The 23192-nt window shown below is 35.5% G+C and overlaps 2 protein-coding genes across 5 annotated transcripts; one reads left to right on the top strand and one right to left on the bottom strand.

Moving 5' to 3' along the window:
- The first annotated feature begins 4 nt into the window (after positions 1 to 4).
- On the top strand, positions 5 to 5001 carry Ankrd37 (ankyrin repeat domain 37). Of its 2 annotated transcripts, none has more exons than XM_063234668.1 (5): positions 5 to 274; positions 484 to 636; positions 1281 to 1372; positions 1883 to 2086; positions 4144 to 5001. In XM_063234668.1, the coding sequence occupies exons 1-5, from the start codon at positions 248 to 250 to the stop codon at positions 4187 to 4189; spliced, it is 522 nt and encodes a 173-aa protein (XP_063090738.1). In that variant the 5' UTR covers positions 5 to 247; the 3' UTR covers positions 4190 to 5001. The 2 variants fall into 2 exon arrangements, with proteins under 2 accessions (XP_063090738.1, XP_003469215.2); XM_003469167.4 differs by lacking the exon at positions 4144 to 5001 and adding an exon at positions 2524 to 2767 and having other exon boundaries at positions 10 to 274.
- Positions 2834 to 23172, bottom strand: Ufsp2 (UFM1 specific peptidase 2). 3 transcript variants are annotated; one of them, XM_003469166.5, is made up of 12 exons: positions 23016 to 23172; positions 20668 to 20736; positions 19419 to 19602; positions 19277 to 19340; positions 16552 to 16709; positions 16015 to 16207; positions 14352 to 14498; positions 9224 to 9388; positions 8887 to 9011; positions 6669 to 6745; positions 6145 to 6269; positions 2834 to 2991 (listed from the first exon to the last, which is right to left on the bottom strand). In XM_003469166.5, exons 2-12 carry the CDS (start codon positions 20729 to 20731, stop codon positions 2905 to 2907), a joined length of 1389 nt encoding a protein of 462 aa, XP_003469214.2. In that variant the 5' UTR covers positions 20732 to 20736; positions 23016 to 23172; the 3' UTR covers positions 2834 to 2904. The 3 variants fall into 3 exon arrangements, with proteins under 3 accessions (XP_003469214.2, XP_063090735.1, XP_023420589.1); XM_063234665.1 differs by lacking the exon at positions 2834 to 2991 and adding an exon at positions 3139 to 3354; XM_023564821.2 differs by lacking the exon at positions 2834 to 2991 and adding an exon at positions 3386 to 4460.
- Positions 23173 to 23192: the final 20 nt, after the last annotated feature.

Below are 23192 nucleotides of genomic sequence, written 5' to 3'. Positions count from 1 at the left end.
TCTGGCCCCTCCCCTCTCCCTGGGCAGCCCAGTTTAGGTCCTGGCTGCACGTGTCAGTGTTTGGGTACGTGCAGCAGCTGAAGGGTTGGGAAAGTACCAGCAGAGGGTTAAGTTGTGGGCGTGGCAGCCAAGGGCTTTAAATTCTCAACCACTGGGGCAGGCCAGTGTATTCGTATCTGTCATTCTGCAGCGACCCTCCTACCAATCTGCATTCTCAGGGCCTCTTGTCATCTGCGTTAGGCGGAAGATGCTGTTGCTTGATTGCGACCAGGAGGTGAGACTGAGTCCCGTTTGTTCTGCAGGACAGAGGTTTCTTCCAGATGTGTCGGGCGGGCCATCGAGGGTGACGGTGATCTGACTGCTCCGCGCAGCCAAACTGCGCCTTGTCAGTTTGACGGCTTTTGTAGTGGTTGAAGCTACAATTGGGAAAGAGCTCAAGGCTGAACAAAGGCGAGAGGGGTGCTGAATCTGTTCTTTTCGCAGGCGGAAGGTCTGGAGCAGCTGCTGCAGACAGGGTGCTCCGTCAATGCACCCCCGGATCCCTGTGAACAGTCGCCTGTCCACTTAGCTGCAGGTGGTGGCTTTGCTTACTTTCTTCTCTGGCAGCTGCAGACAGGCGCTGACCTCAACCAACAGGTAACTAGCTAACTGTTGCTGTATTCCAGCGGCCGCTCTACCCCAAATGCAGACATTTCCTACAGCTGCCAGTTTGTCCATTTGATTCAGCTGTTACAAACATGTTTAGGAGACACAAAATTTAACATACTGTGGTACCCACATTAATGAAAAGGAAATATTTAGTAATTTAATAGTTGGTAAAAATATTTTAGTATATAACCAGTATAAAGAAATTATTGATGACCTGTTTTACATTTTCTCACGTCTCACAATCCAGTGTTGTATTATACTCTTACTGGATAGCTCGCTTAAATCTGGCCACATTTGCTTTTCATAGTTTTTATCTTCCACTGAATATTACAGTATGGTGAATTTTAAACGATAAACTTTTGCATTCTGTAGAATTGTTTTGCTTTTGTTAAATTTTAATGTATATAGTTATGGCCACACATTTTTATTAATGAAAACTTTGTACTAGATAGTACACTAAGGGAACGGTATCACAAATAAAAAGCTTGAATTAAAAATGCAGTCTACCATTTTAACTGGCTTCTTTAAATAGCTGATCTTAGACTTCACTCATCAACTTTCACAAATAAGTGCTTTAGGGAGAGATTCTAAATATGTCTTCTTAAAATAAAAAATGCCTTCTTTTCCTAAAGGATGTTTTGGGAGAAGCTCCACTCCATAAAGCAGCTAAATTTGGAAGCCTGGAATGCCTTAGCCTGCTTGTAGCCAGTGAAGCCCAGATTGAGTGAGTATGAAATACATAAATGGCTTCAACTTTCGTTTTCTTGGATTAGAGTCCTAAGGCTTAACTGCATGTGCTTTTAAAGTAACGTTTGCCTAGTTAGTAACGTTGTATTAAATAGTTATGTCAGTGATATGTAATGTCAGTTCAAGTAAGTGGTGTAAAAATGGGTCCCAAGCAATCAGAAGTGCAATTCTGTCTATTATTCCACTTCACTTTTGCCTTAGGAATACTCATTCTACAGAAATTTTCATTGACCAAGTTCGGCCAATCATTTACTGTGTTGATGCCAAATATCTTGTATCCATTCACCAATGGAATGCCCACTTTGAGCTTAATCTGCTAGTCACTAAAGACGTAACAGCAAGAATGAAATTTCCCTGTGTGTTTTTTACCTCTCTTATTTTTTACCCATGGCATAAGCCCAAAATTCCTTTGTCAAGAACACAGGGGGGAAAAAAGCTAAATAAGTACTGATTTTTACTTAACTCGATTTTTTTTTTCTAATTTCAGTTTGTGTAATAAGAATGGGCAAACAGCTGAAGATCTTGCTTGGTTATATGGATTTCCAGAATGTGCCAAGTTTCTTACAACAATTAAATGTATGCAGATGATAAAGTCAAGTGAACAACCCACTAAAGATTACCGTGTGCCAGTGCTCAGACAGAAACGAAGTTTTGGAAATACAGAATATATAAATGAGAAAAGAAAGTGTTGGTATGTAAAACTGCTGTTTTTCCTCCAAGAATTTTTAACATAGAATTTATTGTCCCATTTAATTACTGATATTCTTATTTCAGTCTATTATTTTCTTTTTGTGGTTGGGGGAGTGTGCTAGGGATTGAACCCAGGGCTTTTGCACTGAGCTACATCCCCAGCCTTTTAATTTTTTTTTTTTTTTTGAGACCAGGATCTAAGTTGCCCAGGCTGAGCTCAAACTTGTGATCCTCCTGCTTTAGCCTCTCAGTGCTGGGACTACAGACATGTAGGTCTGTGCTTGGCTTTCATTTTCTTTAACATTTTAATACTGGTATAGTTACTACTACTACAATACTAGATTCTAGAGACCAAAATTTGTCCTTTATAGTAGAAGTTTGGGAAGAAAAAATTTTTTAAAAAAAGTTTTTAATGTTAACATGTTTTTTAAAAAACAGCGGTCATCCTGGTTACGAAGAGGCATGAAGCAGGGCTTTATTCAACGAAGCCCCCCAGACGCTGGCTTTGGGTTACCGTGTGTGTTTAAACTCCGAGGTGGAGGAACGCTTTCTTCCAAGTGAAGAGAACATTAAAGAATACATGTGTTTACATGCTTGTAATATTTTGATTGTGCATGGTTTGTTTTTTAAGTTATTAAAGGAATGTAAAGAATAAAATGTAAAGGAATGTAAAAGAATAAAATCTCTGTGCAGTATGTGCTATTGTTAAAATAGAAACATCATTTAAACCACTGAACTATACCCAGGATTTAATTTGAAATTAATTTTTTATTAATAAACTTATAATACTTTACTACAATCTTTTACGTCCAAGACACCTTAAATAGTATTTGGTCGCTGAGGAAGACATAAGTTATAGTACGCATCCTTGTTCCAAAAGTCTGGGCCCTTCCATCCACACCAGCCCTGAAAGTGGGAGCAGAAAGGGACACTTTTTACAGTTACCAGAGACTACAGGACAGAAAATGTGCTATCAAACTGTCAAAAGGACATCGGAGCAAGATTCGAATGCCTATATAATTAAGGACTAAGTGTAGAAAAGTAATACAGATCTTTAAACTTCGAATGCTTCATTATTTAATTACAGAAATCATCAAAAAAGAAAACTTTACTTCCAGTAACTGTTAAACCAGACGCTGCACTGTATCGGTTCTGAGAAGCTCAGCTTAGCGTGGCTGGTCACTGACACTATGTAGTGACTGTGTATGCGCAGACTGTTCCCCGTAGCCGGTGACAGACTTTGAAGTGTACCATTCGGTGGCATCTTGGCTAAGATGAAACACGGTAGTGAGAGCTCAAGTTTGCTCCAGGAGGTGAATTGTACGTTTTTTCATTTCTGTCAGGCTGTAACCAATTTTATTTCTTAACATATCCATATTAATCCTTCAGCAGAGAAAATTACTTTCAAATGGAATCTCATCATGAATGAGAGTTTATCAGATATCTTTCAGGGCCACTGATTTATTAAGAACATGATGATTTGCTTGTTTTACTTTACTATCAAATGTTTTGAGAAATACTTGCAAGGGGGCTAGCTGGGGACTCTTAAAATGTCACTGACAAGCACTAGGGTTAATCCTTTAACCAACTCTGAAGATGCTGGATATTCTGGCAGGGACCTAGAGTCAAAATCCATAGTATCTACAGAAGATAGTATATTAGCTCTGTTTTTTAGTGTAGAGAACGGATAGTTGATTGGAACTATTTTTTTTAGTGTAGAGAACGGATAGTTGATTGGAATTATTTTTATTTCTTCATTCTTGATTACAGAACTAAGATACATGCTGTAAAAATTCAAACAAGATCAAAGTTTTTTAAAAAAGGAAATAAATTCTTCTCTGTGTAAACACCTTTAAAACTGGATCGTTTTTTAAACCTGTTTGTTAATAACCTATTTTTAACTCAATTTTTTTCTATAACACTTAATATATTTAATGCCCAAAAGTATCTTCACATATAAAAGACATATATGTTATACATATCCCTGTTTATATATATATACATGTTTATATACATTCCTGTCATAACCTTTTTTGTGATACTTCCCCGCATGTATAGGCTTTCTCCTGGAAACCAGATCCGAAGTTTTTTAAGAGGGAAATGAGTAGAAAGGGTGTCAAACAGCAAGTACACGGGAATAGTAGAAGTCTGGGAAGAAAAAACTGCCAAACAGCAAACAGCTGCCTCCTCTTCAAGATGACTGGCCGGGGAATGTCAAAAGAGCTCCACAGGAAGGCGGAGTCTAGAGAAGGCAGCACGTGCCTGAGGCCTCCTATACTGCTGCAGCCTGGTGACAATCAAGATTTTACTGACTGGCTGCACCTTGGCTTTATGTGTGTACTACTGGATCAAGGGTGTTTTGCAGCTGCAAAGTTCTATGGAAACATAAATAGCAAAGGAAGAAAGTATTTCTCAGTACAGTTGGGGGTGACTATGCTTCAGGAAACCTCATCTAGATTATCCCATCTAGTACAAAGCCAGCCAGAAAGAAGCAATCTTATTACCCCTGGTAACTCTTTAGATGAAAATAAAGGCTTCTCTTTCCTTGCTAGAATTGAAATTCCTAGCTTCTCTGCTGATTCATTACCGTTAGAACTGGACAGTCATCCTTGCCATTCATGGCTCTAAGTGGGTCCTCCATATACTGTCAGCATGTGAATTCATTGTAGAAGAATAATTTTTTTGAGAATCCTGTTTTTTTTTTTTTTGTAGCAAAGATCGAACTCATGACCTTGCACTTGCCAGGCTAAGTCCCTGGCCCACGAATCCTTTCTTTCTCTATCCTTTTTCACTGGACCATGAGCTCCTGAAAAATCTTTTAAAACCTCCAGGGCTCAGGACACTGGCTGACACATACTGACTACTTACATGTTTTGTTTTGTTTTTTATTATTTCTTTTTTTGAGACAGGGTCTCACTATGTAGTCTGGCTGGCCTTGAACTCAGTATGTACTCCAAATCCTCCTGCCTCAGCCTCCCAAGTGCTGGGATTCCAGGTGTGCACCAGCATGCTTGACTTTAAATGTTAAATGCAAGAACATTTTGCTATACAAATAAATACTGCTATGATTTTCAAAAAGATAAATGCAGTCATTTCATAGACTTAAAGTTATAAATGCTTTGAAAAGGAAAACACTTAATATTTTCAGAATATATTTATATCCTATTAGTATTTCTCATCATTAATAAGAACTTTAATAAACTGAGGACATCAGAGTTCTGCTATACCCAAAGACTAAGAACTCTTCAATATACATATTAAAAAGATTTTATCTTTAGGATTTTAGCAAGCTAATGTAGCTTTGAACAATATAACTAAACTGAACTTCAAAGAGAAACCTTTCTTCAATACTAATGATATATCAATGAGAAAATGAAGAGTAAAGGGTAGTAGGATATCTTCATTAGTCTGATTTCAAAAGTCATATATGTTCTTTGTAGTTTTAATACTTGGCAAAGAATATGTTACTTAAAATTCAGTTTAATTATGTCTTATAATACTTGTCTCCTAAAGAGTACTGCATTTTCATATGTAAGAATTAGTTCTCTGTAAATCAATTTAAATAATACTTCCATTAGATGATTTGATAGGCATTAACACATACTCTTAAATCTGTCTTAAGCTCAGAACCTTTACAGAATAAGATCAGGTCAAGAAGTCAAACCTGTCCAGCATTTTGCTTAGCTATTTTTTGTTAATTCTAAAATTATAAATTTCTATATTCGCCTTCTGTTTCAAGGCACTGATAAACATTGGTATATTTGTTTACACAGAGCTATACAATTTTCAAAGGAATATACTTATGAGCTTTGTGTTTCATTAAGTTTGAGAACGGAGAAAGTTTTCATGTAATTTAATCTAACTTTGGTCTTTTGCAATTTACGCTGTCCTGCTTGTCCTCCCCATAGAGACACAGTTGCTCATCACAGGTTTGGAACCACTCCTTACACTGAGGCTGTCCCTTGCAGCTTGTTCTTTCTTTTAAAAAAACGAGTTTGTTGTCCTTTTGTGAGTCCTTGGTTTGTGTTTAAATTAATGTTAAACAGATACTGTGCTTACCTTTTCTAAAATAACTTGCAGATCTTCAGCTCCGGTATAATGTGGGTCTAGAATCAGAAATTTTATCTCTCCTGTCATTTCATTCCAGGCAACTCCTAGTATTGTGTGGGCCAAAACTCCTCCCCCTAGGGAAGAAGAAATATGAAATACAGGAGGGCATAGGATAATTTCAACTGCCTAGTCAATTTACATTAAAAAGACTAATCTAAAACAGCATTAAAATTGACTGTCCTACATTGCAAAAAGTTTGGATGTGAAATACACTGTGAAAAGATAAAATTACAGCTGTAACGCAGCTTATGTCTGCTGTCACAGCCGGTGAACTGCCTGCCAAAGCCAGACAGAACTGGCCCCAAAGGGTCTGACTGAGTGGCAGCCACAGCCGCAGATGGCGCTGCTGCATCTGTTTGGAGTAGCTCTAGTGAAACCGCCATCCACGAACATCCTTCTGATGCTCAGCTGCTATCCGCCTACCTCCTATTCTCTACACTGCAAAAAAAGCCCAAGATGTCCAAACACCTTACCAATCATTACTGGAGTGCCTTCACTCTGGAAATGATTAGCCAATTCCCGTCCTTGAGAGGCCATCTCTGAACCTTGGCTAGAAAGAAATCACTTTCATTAGGCAAACTATTCTCAGTATTAAGACCAAATAGTGAGTTTGGGGTGTCAATATTTTCTATCTTTTTGTTTTCCTTTTTGGTTTGTGATTGCAAAAAACAATATATGCTTAAATAATATAAGTTTAGGGAACTCATGAAAAGCAATATAAAATATTAAAGCAATATAAACTCTAAATAGTTAAGATCACTTTAGAAATTCCATTTGAGACAGCTATTCCTCTTCTAGGTATCTCCTCAAGAGTTAAGATCATCATATTACAGTGATACATGCGTACCCACGTTTACAGCAGTACAATTCTTAATAGCTAAATCTTGGAAGCAGCCTGCATGCCTATCAACAGATCAATGGATAAAGAAAATGTGGTGTTTATGCACAATAGAGTGCTATTCTGCCATCAAGAAGGGCAAACTTGAGTCATCCTTAGGAAAATGGATACAACTTGAGACATAAAAGTGAAATACATCAAACACACAAGCTTAAATACCTCATGCTTTTTCTTTTTTGAGTAATACAAATTATAATTAAAGAATAAGATAAAAGATAGATAATAGGAAGTAGGGAAATAGACTTTTCTTAAATGTTAAGGGGACCAAGAAATAGAGGGAGAGGGGAAGAAGGAGAGAGAACGGGATGAAAAAAGAATTAAGATGTGTCACATACATGCACCAACTACACACAAGGAATGTAAATATTACATACTGCAAAGATACTACTAAAAATAAAAACAAAAATATTTAAGGCTTCTAGATGTACTAAGAAGGAAGCAGAAAATCTTGAATTGTAGAAAGAATGTTCTAGAATTTTAGCATGAGCCTGAAACTGCTCATTTTGATGTCCAGTACTTTTATAGGTAGATTTAATTATCAGGAAAATTAGCCAAGACTCTTGTACAGATACTCTTCCACTAACAATAAGGTTATATCCCAATAACACCATGTGAGTTGAAAATACTTTAAGGATACACAGGCTACACCTAATCAGCTGGACACTGTAACTGTATTTCCTGCCATGACTGAGTGGCTGAGGGGAGCTGGGACTTGTTGCCGCTGCCCACATCACCAGAGTATGGCACTGCATATCACTGGCCAGGAAAAGATCAAAATTCAAAGTATGTTTTGTAGTTTCTACTGAATGCATATTGCTTTTGCATCATTGTGAAGTCAAAAAATTAAAACAAACCATCATATAAGTGGGGAATTGGATTGATAGAAAGATTGATTTTTTGGAGGTGCCAGATGGTGCTAAACTTTAGCACTTTCGCTTAACAAGGAATGTATAAAGAATGTTTTAATGTACAAAGTATTTTCACTTTTTATAAATATTCTTTGCTACTGAGTGTGTCATTCTTTATCACTGATTTCCAGAACTACTCTAAATTCCAACTGTGAAATTAGACATTAATTAAAGTAGTTGGACAACAAGGATACTGTTACCATAATTTACACCAGAAAATGTTTTAAAACATAAACATACCAAAAAAACCTCATAAACATAAACATACAATAAGGAGTAGCTATGAGAAAGACATATTATTTTATATTTTCTCATTTTCATATTTTGAATTGTGGGAAGGATTATTTTCCATATTATTATTATTTGGACACATTATTGGTTTATTAACCTCATAAGAAGAAAAACAGCAGGAGGCAAACAAAAAAGATCAGTCATGGATCAACATTTGATTTTCTCCTTGCAGACTTTGTGAAGACATAAGCCTAAAAAAAAAAACTAGACTTTTTTTCCCTGGTGCTCTATTGACATATTAGAAACAAACAAACAAAAACAAGAAAAAAAAAAAAAAAAAAAACCCAACTCCGAAGAAAAACCCCTTAGAATTTCTATATATATAATTTCAACTAAATTTAACATATTTCTAACTTTTTCCTTGTTTAGGTAAAAATTAGGCCTAGATTACATAGGTATATATCGTTGCTTATTAACTCAGAATCTTCTAAAAAATAACAAACTCACAATGTAGCATTAAAAAATGAGACTCATAGAACAATGAGAAATGAATAAGGAGTGAAAATAAATGAATGGGGAAAAAAGGTATTATTTTAATAAAAATGACAAGCTATCACTTTCAAATAATTTATCTATTTTTTAATGTGTCCTTACCTGACAAACAGTATTTTTGAAGTTATACCAATCAATTGGTTTAGTACCAGCTGTACTTCAATAGATCCAATCCACTGCCGTGATCCGACAAATGTGGCTGGTTTGTCACCGGCATCGACTAGAGCCTTTATATATTTAAAAAATATTTAAAAATTCCATATACCAGATAGCTATTAAAAATTACATTTAGGACATTCCCCCTGATAACCAGTACTAAAATATTTTTTCTTCAAAGTAGAAATAAGTTTATACCATGAGATAATAATAATCATTAACAGTATATTAACTGCTAAAGGAATGTGTAACTGATTATAATTTAAAACAGCATGTTTTGTACCTGCTGAATTTCCCTGTGTGTTGGAATGGGGTTCTCTGTGTATCCCTGGTGTCTGAACCAAGAGCAGATAGTTTGCAGCGATCGGTAAGCACAGCCCCAGCCATTGTCATCTATCCGATCTTGCATATAATGATGATAACCATATGTGCCCTGGACCACATAAATCTAGATGAAAAGAAGAAATATAGTAAACTATTAAGAGAGAAGTATACAGACTCTATGTACACCTGAAGTCATGTTTGCTGTCCTAAGAACTAGACTATGACTTCAGATCCTTTTAAACCTGTCTCTGTAGAACTACGGTTTAACACTGTATCCTCTTGGCTTTTTAAGTAAAGGTCCAAAGCCTTTACTAATGGTCCCAAAAGACACCCCGCCTTGTGGCCTCAACTTCTTCTCCTACACTTTTCCCTATTTCTAACTCTGCAACAGCTCAATGTGACTTCAGAGCCTTATGGTCCTGGTTGGGAACACCCTTTTCCCAAAGTTTTATAGCTTGTATCCTTCCACATTTAGCTCTCTGTTCAAATGTCGGAGACCTCTTCTGACCATAATCTAAAAATGCCTTGTTCATTCGCTCACCACTCATTGTCTGCTTTGGTCTCACCTTTATTCTGCTCCCTGCCTCCCAAAATGTTTTCAAACATTTTTTCATTATTTAACATATAACTTACTATCTTTTTAAAAATATCTGCCTATCCATACCAATATGAAAGCTCAATCAGAATACACAGTATCTTATTTATTTCTGGGCCCAAGCTTCTACAACTGGCACACAGTTGATATAAATGTGGTTAAACAAATAGTGACTGAATAAATAAAAGGCATAAAATAAAGTTTAAACAAACAAATGAAGGATCCATACAGTGGGTTGTAGGCAAAATGTTTTGGAAATTTTGTAAACCTGCAATAGATTACAGCATAGCCCAAGGGTATTATTTAATGACATTAAGATAAAGACTGATACAATTCTTACTTGTAGCATAATGTTAAGAATATGTATGTCTTTTTTGAAAGATTAGTATTATTTTTAACAGATTAGATGAGAAGAATTGTGGGTAAATACAGAACTCTCAGAAGACAAGGAATATATATTCTGTTCAAGCACAAAAAAAGAATTTATAATTACACCCTTCTGGCAGGCTGAAAATTGGCTGTCCCCAAAAGATATCTATATCCAGATCTCTGGAATAGAAACTTCTAAGACCAAAAGAAAAAAAAAATGATTGTAGATATGATTAAGTGAAGGATTCTCAAATGGGCAGATTATCCTATACTGTCCAAGTAGCCCCTAAATGCAAATCTTCTTATAAAATAGAGGCAGAGCGATGTATGACACAGGAAGAGAAAGCAAGTAACCACAGAGGCACAGTTTAGAATGATGGAGCCATAAACCAAGGACTACTGGTAAATACCTGACACTTAGAGATAAAGAATGGATTTTTCTCACAAGAGTTGATGAAAGAAGTTTGACCCTACTAGTACTTTATTTTTTAACGCAGTCACTGATTTTGGACTTCTAGTCCCCAAACTGTAACACAACAATTTCTGTAACTTGAAACCACCAAGTGCGGTTGTTATGGAAATCTACAGGGAAGGCATATAAGACTTAGTAAGTCAGTAGCACTTAGAAATTATTTCTAAGAGCAGGAAAAGGTTACAAACCAATAGGGAAAGGAAAAATAAGTTCAGATATATTTGAACAATGAAACATTTTCTTTTTTCTTTTTCTTTTTTTTTTTGTCTTTTTCGTTTTTACCGGTACCGGGGATCGAACTCACAACTGCCTGCTTGCAAGGCAGGCACTTATGCCGCTGAGCTAAATCCCCAGCCCCATGAAACATTTTCTAAATAATACATAGATTAAGCAAATGCACAAGAGAAATATAAACATATTTATAAGTGAGCAAAATTAAGATCCCTCTAACTAAACCTGTGGAATACAGCAAAAGCAGTGCTTTGCCTGAAAGTTACAAGTAAAACCTGACATTATGAAACAAGAAAGATTAATAACAAGTTCCAATTTAAGAAGTTAAAAGAAACACAGTATATCAAAGAAAGTAAAAGAAGGTAAAAGCCAAAAACTAATGTAATGAAATACAAAAATTACAATAGAGTGGGTCAACACAACCAACAGTTTAAAGAAAAAGAGAGAAGACATAAAAATGATATGATTAAAAAGAAAAATAATAAGGAATATTAAATCTTAAGTAAATATAAAAGATGTATTCATATATTTGTAAATCTTTATTATTGTACAGCATAGCAAGGCAGCAGGATGAGGGTCTGCGGAGCATTATCAATCAGGCTTTGTGCCTCCATGATGTTGAACCTATGGCTTGAGTGGCACAGCAAAAACACAGAGCCCTCTTTACAATGACATCACATATTGTATGAGTTGTTTTTTTCTAAACCAAAACGTCAGTACTCAGGTTTAATTGCAATACTGGCACTCTGGCATAAATAGGTGGAATTTGGGTCGCAATTTTGAGCACTCAGACTTTAAAGGGTTTGCCATCACTATCCTATACTCATTTTAAAAAACTAAATCTGTAATTAAAAAAATCTTCTCACAAAGAAAATGTTAAGTCTAGGTTGTTTTACAGGTAAGTTTTATCAAATCATCAAAGAAAGACCATGCCAATCTTATATAAATACTTGTAGAAAATTAAAACACCAGGAACATTCCCTATCTTATTCAGCAAGCCAATATATATTCTTGATAAATAAAAAATGGGATGAGAAAAAATTATAAGCCAGTAACACTCACAAAGATTAAAAAAAAAAACTCAACAAAATATTACCAAATGAAATCCACAAGTGAGTAAAAATAATAATATTGAATCATAATGAAACTTGGCTTTCTTCATGAATATAAATCTATTTGCTATTGAGAGGCTTGTGCTAAAGGTAAACAGTACAATCTTATAATTTTCTCTGAAATGGTTTAGGGAGAAAGAGAAAATTGAAGAAAATCTCTGTTGCATGTATGTATCAGCACACAGGTACAGGAACATTCAGAGTGTTGCCTAGCAAAAAATCTGGGGAAAAATAACACAAAGGTGTATTATACAGCAATAAAGACAATTATAGCTAGACCAAATTCCATAATAGTAGGTATACAATTTTAGTGGAACAAGAAGTTGTATAAGGCTACATATAGAATGATGTAATTTTATAACATTTAGAAAACACAAACATTGCTGAGGCAATATAAACATACATAGTGAAGGTATTAAAAACAAAGGAAGGGAATGATGAGCACACAGCTCAGCTCAGTCGTCCCTTAGTATACAGGGAAGATTGTTTCAGGATGCCTGCAAATAAGAAATCCTCGGATGCTCAAGTCCCTTATATAATGGCACAGTGCTTGGATACAAGCTATGTGTGTCATCCCATGTACTTTAAGACATTTCTAGAATACTTATAATATTTAATACAATTTAAATGCTATATAATTGGTTATGATAGTACACTCTTTAGGAAATAACGATGAGAAAAAAGTCTGTGTATGTTCAGTATAAAAACAATGTTTTTCTGAATGTTTTTAACCTAGGGTTAGTTAAACCGTGGATGTACAGCCTGCAGATAAGGAGGGCTGACTCTAAGAATTTTTCTTGGGGTTATGTTGAAGAGACAGAGAAGTAGAGAAGGAAGAAGCACAAAGCCTGACTGATAATGCTCCACAGACCCTAATCCTGCTATCTTGCTATGCTGTACAATAATAAACGTTTACAAATATATGAATACATCTTTTTCAATCAGACAATCTAGTTTATTACAAAAAGTCATTCAGCATTCACTTAGTAGCTTATGAATGTCCAGGTTCTTTTTAGGGAACTTAAAAAAATTTAGGAATTTAAAAAAAAACCTAATACTGTGTGTTGTGACACATGCCTGTAATCTCAGCACTTGGAAGGTTGAGGCAGGAGGATCCTTGCAAGTTCAAGACCAGCCTGGGTTACAAAGGGAGTCTGAACTGCATAGTGAGACTCTATCTCAAAAAAGACTAAAAAAAAAAAGTATAAGCCAACCCCCTCCCCGCAAACAAAAAAACTCCTAGAGTTCAATTATTTGTTAGACTATACATATATGTATATATGTATAGTATATATATAAATTTATATATATGAATATATATAAATTTTTATAAATGTATATATGCAAATATAAATAAATTTTTTATTAGGTAACTTTAGTGACACATGTTAAGTATACATAATGATCACATTCATTGTGGGGAATTTGTACTTGTATATGATAGAATTCTTTTTTCTCCCATTCTCCTACCCTCCCTCCAATCTCTTTTCTCCTTACTTATAAAAGCTTTGTTTCCACTTTTCCTTCTTTTCTCATCTTTTTCCTTTCCCCCTCCTCACTCATAGCTCCCTTTCCCATTTTCATATTTTCTATTTCCCGAATTATTAGAGACTCTTAAGTTTAATGCATTGCTAATCTATGATTCTGACTGTGAAACAGCAAGATTTTAACCAGGAATGTAAGTCTTCCAAGATTTCCTCTGACATGCTCAAAACAAAAGAAAACTTTTAATACTCCAAACAAGGTGACTGAATGCTTGTGTGCTTACAGGTGATGCTGAGTGCCGAGCCAGAGAGCTTTCTCAGGGAGCTTCTCTCCCACGGCTTTTGCAGATACAGCTGTTGCCCTAGTGCACTTAATGGCCAGGACCAACAGTGGGTCCCTCAACTCAAGGATGGTAGTATCAGAGATTCTATTTTAATTCTTAAGATTAAAAAAAAAAAACCCTGGACACTCGGAAGGTACTGAGTAAATGTCATGAAAAGATGGCCAATCAAATTTTCTTTGTTTGGGAATCCAAACTGAGAAGTGCAGAATGAGCCTGTGAAGAACAGGGAAGGAAGCTGAAATGAGTCTCTAAAGGAAGAATGGAACAGAATTTAGCAAGAGAAATGTGAAATATATAATTCCTAACCCTTTAAGATCACTGATAATTACTGCTATCTTAAATGACTATTAAAATGATGGTAAATTATTTTTTAGGAATGACATATAGTTATAAATAAATCCTTTAAAACTTTTCTTGGGTACCAACAACAGCAAAAAACTTCTAGCAACTGACTTTTCATTAACAATTAGTTAAACTCACCATGCCAGCCTCCATGTTAGGTGGATTAAGGTAAGTATGTGGGTTTCTAATGTAACCATCTTTGTACGGTTCATCTGGAAAGTGATAAGCATTACATCTTTTGAAATAAGGTCTGTCATGAGGCAGATTGAAGGTATCATGTAGCTCCTAAATGAAACCAGAACAGATGAAAATAGTTAATGATTTAGGTTATTATTCAGTAAATAAAGAAGTTATAAAATTTCTTATATAATAATTTTAAGTTTGCAGACATCTGTGATTTAATTCAGTTAGGTCAGAAAGTGAAACTTAAACTAAAAGCAAATAAACTCTTTTTTTGTTTATGTTCATACATGGGCAGAAACTGCAAGGTAAATACAGGAAAATAAAGATAACTTGTTGGAGTGAGATAACTGGGATATTTTAAATTACTCTGGTAAAATACGTCTAAAGACTGGCTTTGAAACAGCCTTTTAGTCTATGTCTATTCCACCCCGAATGTGCCTGATCTCATCTGAAACAGCCTTGTAAATAAGAACTAATAATTAACAATGACATAATTATATCAAAGAATTTTTAAAAATCATATTTAGAGTAAGTTGCATGAAGTATAAAGCCAATCAAAATGGCAAGAAAATAAAAATGTATATATGTTGTGATTTTTCCCAATTGTATAAAAACAGGTAACATTTACTTTTAAAAGCATGGCATCCATTTATATACTTTAGTGCCTTGACTAGATCTGCTTATGCAGTTGTCTCTGCAAATCCATCCACTTTGCACTTACAAAGAGGTACAGAGTTGGAATATTACACTTCTTCCTAGGGACAAAAATAAGGAAGATCCTCCATACGGTGTGATTTGATGGATGTCAGGCAAGGCCAGATATTTAAAATGTGCACTTCAAAATCCAGTCATCTGCCCATCAATCTCATTTCTTTAAATGCTGATCATGTTTCCCAAAATTCCTTTAAGAAATAACAAATAAAGCTGGGCATGATGGTGCACACCTGTAATCCCAGAGCTCTGGAAGGTTCGGGCAAGAGAATCACAAGTTCACTTGCAGCGTGGACAACTTAGTGAGATCCTTCCTCCAAATAAAAACTAAAAAAGGCATGGGGATATAGCTCAGTGTGAAGACTGTAAGCTCAGTCCTTGGTACTGCAAAAGAAAACTAGGGGAACAGGGGACATGGGGAGAAGCCAAAAAACCCTATTGTGATGGGGTAATACCACAAATAATGATTAATTAAGGAAGAAAGTTAGAATTGATAATCTGATTATTATGATATTATATGCTGGTAGGGTGACTTGGCTATTTTTCCTTTCCTTTTTCACAAATCTGCAGGTAATACATGGGAAAAGGGAGCTGGTTACACTTGTCAACTACCCTGGGCATGTAAGTATCTTTTTATTTCTGTATTTCATTATGGGAAAATAGAATACATGAACCAAATGAGGGTCTGAAATTAAAATGTTTCATATATTACATACATACTAAACTAGTAAATAGTTTTTCATTAGTAACACCTAAAAAATGTTGTAAGAAGACAGAAGTTCAGTAAAACACAGTCTACTTCTATACTTCTAAATCAAATTATGAAATAATTCCCATTAATTGTAAATACATATTTAAGTAAAAAATGCATGATACTTATGTTTTCCAATAAATGAACTAGTTTTACCTTCCTATAGGCCTGGAGCTGACCATCTGGGATTCCTGATGGATATGAAATTGTTACAAGACTTTTTTCTCTTGGTAATAAAAAGTGCAATGGTTCAGGGACCACAATAGATGTTCCTTTCATATATCTCAAAATACACTTTTCCATATCAGTTAGTTGATTATGAATTGCATCCACTAGAAGTTTACGAACTCTGGGGGTGAAAAAGATATAATGCTTTATTAACAAAAGATATAATGCTTACCAAATGAGAGTGTGGTGCAAATATACCCTAATACAGTAAAAAAAAAATTCTTTAACATGAAAAATAAAAGGAATTGTATATTGGTTCTATGTGCATAAAAGGAAACTCTTTAGATTTTAACATGCTATCCTACTTCCAAAAAACATTTAATTACTAGAGGACTCTTAAGAGTAAAAATGTAGTGAATCATAGTAAAAATAGCTACCCTGGATATGCTTATGTAATATGTAAAAGTGGGCTCTGATGAGTTTGAAGGTCTTCACTTAAATGCAGTCTACTATAAAAATACTTACTTTCCCCATGTTTCTTCTGGAGCAACAGAAACAACTGCATCCACTGGCAAGGTCATAGTAACATAGTGGTGTCCTCCACTTTCCCTTTCAATAATGGGGGTTACAGCTGCCAAAGAGGTCGACATTTCCAGCATAAGATCTATATTTACTATTTGGTGCTATATAGATAAACAGCAATAGTCAACTTGTGAAACATTAAACACTCAAAATAAAGGCGAAGGAAAAGAACTTTTTAATGGGATACTATGTAAAGCTATATTATAGTAAATTGTTAGAAAGCACAAATCTTATTTTAAAAAATTTCTTTCTGTTTCAAATTAATTTAGGGAGAAGGGAAGAGCCAGTAGGAAAAAAGATGAAGTCAGACTGGCCATGTTTTGATGTACGTTCAAGGTAGGTATAGGATTGGGTTCATTGTTTTATTCTTTCTACTTTGTATAGATTTAAAAACGTAAAAAGTGAAGCAAATACAGTAACCCACACATCCAAGAAACTTTAAAAATATATACACAATTGTAATACATTGCATAAAATAAGAATCTATACTTCCACACAGATAAGTAAATTTATAATAGTCAAGGAAACTCTATCTCACAGCATAAAGTTATTAATAATCACAGAAGGAAGTGACAGAAAAACCATCACATTCCAACTATCAGATTAATACTGGACTCTGGTAGAACTGATCAATGAGTGTTAAAAGTGTTGGGCAAATATATATATATATTCCCATAAACATGAAAAGCATAGCACCTTTACAGTGGAGAAATTTGGCAGATGCCATCTTAAATAAACAATTAAAACTAAGAAAACCAATACCAAGAACTAAGTGATAGCACTTGTCTGTTTAATATGATGTACTGAGAAGGATGCAACATCTCTTCTATGATAGTCCTGCAAATATTGCAGGAATCTAATCATGAGGAAATGTAAGACAAACCAAAATTGAGGAACATGCTACAAAATAACTGGTGTGTACTCCTCAAAATGTCAATCTGTAACTCCTGATAACTTCCAAATTTACCTTAATCCTACAATGTTTTGTATATTTCACATTTGTAAATTTCACAGCTCATCCATATATCTCAGTGGTATCTTAAATAGGACAAAAAGTGATCTATGTCTTCCTCACTTTCCATCTTTGCCAAAGCAAGAAACTGTTTATGAAATACACAAGGGGTAAATATACACTGAGTAAAAATATATGGGGTAAATATGCAAGGTATTACATAGGGTAAATATATGTGTTTAAATGAAAAAATTTTATTACATTAAAAGACATACTGCCATTAATCCCTTCAAAAATCTCTCCACAACTTTGAACACACTTATCATTCTTGAACCTTGTGAAGCAGTTCTAGAAGTTTTCCTTCTTGGGGATCTTTAAGAGTTGTGATAAATAGTATCGGGGGTGATGCTTCCCAGTGCCATCCAACAGTAAGATACAAACATTAAGGCGTATCTGTACCCACTGGACCTGGCACCATATAACTTTGGCTCTTCCCTAAAGTCAAAATAACTATGAAAGGTAAACATTTCAAATCAACTCAGGACACTGAGGCAGCCACAATAGTACAACACAGACACTCACAAAACAAGAGTTCTCGAACCACTTCTCAAAGTGGTAAGTGATGGGAGAGACGTGGTTGAATGAGTGGGAGCATTTTGAGGAGGATATGTGGCAATGCCTCTTACAGTCAGGAATTTTTAAAAAATTAAACATTTACTGTATTTTATTTTTTTTTTTTGTCTTTTTCCTTTTTATTGGTACCGGGGATCGAACTCACGACTGTCTGCTTTCAAGGCAGGCGCTTATGCCGCTGAGCTAAATCCCCAGCCCCACATTTACTGTATTTTTTGATTACATCTTATACCACTAATTTTCAACTACAATTTATCACCTAAATATCTCTTTTGTTTTTATTTCTATAACTAGTGGTTTAGCTACGTTTCTACAACCTCAGGTGCACCCATTTTTGCCTATCAGCCAGAAAAATGCTATAGTCATAGTACTTCCTAGGTGATGTTAGCTTCTCAATAGGATAATATGTAAAGCTATATTATAGCAAATTGTTAGAAAACACAAATCTTATTTTGAAACCCGATTCTGAAGAAAAATCTCCACTTTTCATCTTTATCCAACATCTCATAACGGCACATACACAGAAATATTAGTTCAAAAATCAGCAGAACCAAAAGCAGTATGAAGAGAAAGAAATACTTTAACACTTGTTATCTTGTGCAACATAATGTGTCAGATTCTTTTCATTTTCTTTTAAATACTAATTTGCAAATGTACTCAAGTCTGTTTCATTTTTTGTGGGTGTAAAGAAAGCATTAAAAAGCTTCCAAAACATGTCTTATAATATGTTCCAAGATAGGTAAAGTTTTATGTTTAATATAATTAAATGGTATTATTTATGGAATATGTTTAAATGAAAGTTTGTATATGTAAACATACATATATATGTAAGCATAATCTGTTTGACTTCTATATTCTGACCTATAAAAATAAGAGGGCAAGATTAAATTATCTCTAAGATCTTACTTAGCTCCAAATTCAAGGATTTAAATTTTTATAGATACAGTGCTACGGATGTAGCTCAGTGGCAGCGTGGTCGGCAAGCATGCACTAAGCCCAGAGTCCGATCCCTGGTCGATGACTAAAAACAAAAAAAAAAAAAAAGAAAAAGAAAACAAAAGTGAAGATAGGTGATTTACTTACCATGTCTGATAACTGTTTATCTTTCTTTCTCATGAATTTTCTTTTTCTGTCTTCCTGTTCAAATCTAAAATTTTAATATAGAGACAGTTACAGATAGGAAACGATATTTGAAAACAGTTTAAAAATGTGTAAATATACTTACTGAATAAAGCGCATTATGTCCTTACAAGCAGAGCTATCAGTCAGTTCTCCTGGAACGGTGTTTATGCCACTATTAGGCCATATATACACTGAACTGTGGCATATTCTGAATACGAGTGCGTTTGAAGAAAGTTTGGTTGTCAGGTCACTCAATACATGTTTTAGTACCTTCTTGATAAAAATTTCTAAAAAAATATAAATAGAAGTTAAGAAATACCTTAAACTTTTCAATATAAATGCTTTCAAACATATATAAAAGTAGAGCATAGTAAAACTGTCAAATACCTATTCTTCATTTTCAATAATTATAACAAAAACTTTTTGCCTATTTTTTCAAAAAAGCGGGATAAAATTCATCCTTTTCAAGTATACAATTTAGTGGCACTTAACTTATTCACAAGGTTTTACAATCATCACTATCTAATTCAGAAAATTTTGTTCAAAACAAACCACGTCCTTATCAGGAGTCACTTTTCATTCCTTATTTTTCCAACCCTCTCCGTGGCTCTAACACATCACTCATCAGATTCATCATGGGTGGTTTCATTTAGTATTAAGATATTTAGCAATCAACCTCCAGAGAAGTGCATTCTTTAGTTCCATCACAGACCATGTTACCCTCAGTAGCAGACTCAATCAAATGCTTGTTGGAAATTTGTAATTAATCTCCCAAGGGCATCTCAAATGAAAAAAATCTCAAACCTAACTCATCACATTCCTACTTTGATAGTCTTAATCTTAGTTTGTGACAGTAGTACAAGCCAGAATTTGCTTTACACAAGAGCTGTTGATTTTTCTCCCAGACTTCTTATACCATTCCAAGCAGCACACAGTATTTAAAATGGTGAGGTCTAGAAATGCAAGTTTTACATCTGCAATCTGCTATTTATTTATTTACTTCTTGAGGAACTGGGAATCAAACTCAGGACCTTGCACTTGCCAGGAAGATACTGTGCTGCTGAGCTATATCCCTAGCACTTAATCTGCAATTTTGATACATAATTTACTCTGTGCTCATGGGAATATTTATATTACTGTGACAATTTTCTGTAGGAGGGTGGTAAAGTATCACAAGAAAGAGGGTATCTTTTTCTAATTTTTCACACAGGTTCAGTTCCTGTAAATAATTTTATTAAATATATAATTTTAATTTATTCTATTTCGAACTCGTTTTCATTTGCAACATAGAATCTCAGTAAATTTAATCATTAATTTTACAATAAGAAGGAAAACTTTTCTGAAAGACTTACCATCAGCAGTTGTTAGCTGAAAAGCCAGATCAAGGCCTCCTCTTATTCTGAAAAGTATATCCATAGTTTCTGAAATCACACAGAATAAATAAAACCAAAATTCCTTTATAAACCAAAATAAACTCGTCTTATGTAAATTAGAAAATACTTGAGTTTAGGGTAAGGCAAAATTTAAGCTTTACTCTTTCAGTTATTTCATGAGTTAATGGCTTGTTTTGTGTGGGAAAAAAGCAACTAAATTCTATATCACTGTTTTTCAACTTTTGTTCCATATGGAAATCACCTGGGAAGCCTAAAATTTTGATACCTGCTCTGCACCCTTAGAGCCTCTGATTAATTGGCTGAATGTGGGCCTAGTCACAAGGACATTTAAAGGCTTCCTCCGATCCCATGTCATTGATTCTAATATGAGAAAACAGTAGAGAATCATTGCTCTATGATAATATTTCTGAAGTATAGTCTTGATGGGCTTAACAATGACTTGAAAACATCAGTGACAGAGAACCCTCTTAAGAATTCAACAAAAGCATTGAACCTAATATGGTAATACCCAGTAGACAAGACAATGAGAACAAACTAATATATTACTAATGGGTGGGAGTAACTGGTAGAACTCATCTTACAGGGCACTAGGAAGGCCTTATAGTCAGATCTTTGGCCTAGCAATTCTGCACTTAGAAATTTAGTTGCAGAAAATCAGAAAACACACAATGATTAGGATGTAAAGGATCATAACTTGTCAATAATAGAAGATTAGCTTAATCATTATGGAAATCACACTACTATAAAATAATTTTATACAAAAAATAAATGGCATTGGACAACATTCATGAACTATAGAGGAATAAATGCACTTGCAAAATGGAATTGATGTGCACTTCTTCATCCATATGCTGAGTTTCAGTAGTCAAGGATATATTGACAAATGACTTGTATCATTACATATGCAGGTGGGGGAGATTTCTTTTGAGAAAAGGTTTCAAAGATTTTATCAGGTTCCCAAAATAAGTCCCAAACATTCTGAAAAAAATCACAGTACACAGTAAAAACCTATTTCAAAATAAGTAAGTATTAAACAACTACTGTGCTAAATAACTGGACATATAATCCCAATTTTACTTCTGGGAATTTATTCTAAGGACAAAAGTGAAAAAGTTCATGTCATCTATCTGTGCTACTGTTGTTCATCACAGCAAAAAATAAATAAGGAAACACAGGTATCAGTGTGAAATTAGTTAAAGAACAATGCTATCGTACAAAATAGGATGTACCTAGTTGAATAAAAATATTTAAAGAAACCGCAGATGAAAGTTTAAAAAACAAGGGCAAATTTTAACTCGTTACTCACTATATGATTTTGCAGTTTAACCACCCAACTCTATTCCTCTTCTGTTAAACTAGAAACAGATACAGTGTCTCAGGGTCATTAAGATTCCATGAAAGATCATACGTGAAAACACCAAAGTTTCTCTAGATTCCTGACTCGAGATCTTCTTTAAAAAATAATACTTAAGATCTGAAGGGTTAAGTAGGTAGCAGTGGTGGGAGTATTACTACTTTCAAAGGAAAGACGGGAGAAGACCTTGCCCATTCCAGGCGGGGGTGAGGGCTGGTGAAAGCCTACTTAAAAAGCCACTTAGGAGACTACCCGAAGTGGTCTGGTCTGTTGGTGGCAAGCACAAAGATGGTCAGAGTGGAGTGAAAATAGACAAGACATTTAGAAGTAGAGCAGCAAAGTGGGAGGTGTCAAGGGTGACTCCCAGGGTCTTGGCAGGCACAGCTATGGTGGTATGGACTTGGTGCCGTCTACAGAAGTGGGGATTCTTGGAGGAGGAGATGCTGGATGAAGGGAGCTGGAAATGACTCAGATTTTAACTTGCTGAGTTTGAAACACACATAAGCTATCCAAGTGGAGACTCAGCAGATTTGCCAACCTGGAGCTCTGAACAAAGGTCTAGACGGCAGACGCAAAGCCAGGAGAAAGGACAGGATGTTAAGTATCCCTTTAAAGCACCAACATCTAGGATAGGGATCGGAGACCCTGGCTGTGACCGGAGGAAAACAGCAGAGTGCCAAGTCACGGGAGCTAAAGGACTTTCACAAGGAGGAAGGGCAGCGGCGCCCCAACGCGACGGAGGTGGGGGGGGGGCCGCAGGCTTGTAGGGGGCAGCTGCCCTCGGGGCGCAGAGGGAAGTGAGGGCCAGGGGAGTACGGCCCGGGCCACCGAGTTCGCAGCTGCCGTCGTGGCCACGGTAGGAGCAGCTCTTTCAGTGGCCTGAAGCAGTATTCCGAGGAGGCTTCAAGGTCCGAGGGACAATGCGGGGAAGGGTGATGGCAGAAGGACTCACCAGATTCTCGACGTGGCAACCACAGGGACGCCAAAGGCCTTCCAGCAGCCCGGAAGTGGCTTCATCGCCGGCGTCAGGGCGCTGACCGGATGACTACAACTCCCAGCATGCCTGGCAGCACTACGGCGGAGCGTACCACAGTAAATCTCATCGGCGGCTAGAACAGCGGGAAACAGA

The sequence above is a fragment of the Cavia porcellus genome, unplaced genomic scaffold (genome assembly GCF_034190915.1).
Source record: "Cavia porcellus strain 051 isolate PalLab524CR breed Dunkin Hartley unplaced genomic scaffold, mCavPor4.1 scaffold_24, whole genome shotgun sequence".
Lineage (NCBI taxonomy): Eukaryota > Metazoa > Chordata > Mammalia > Rodentia > Caviidae > Cavia > Cavia porcellus.
This window is presented reverse-complemented; position numbering and strand designations above follow the sequence as displayed.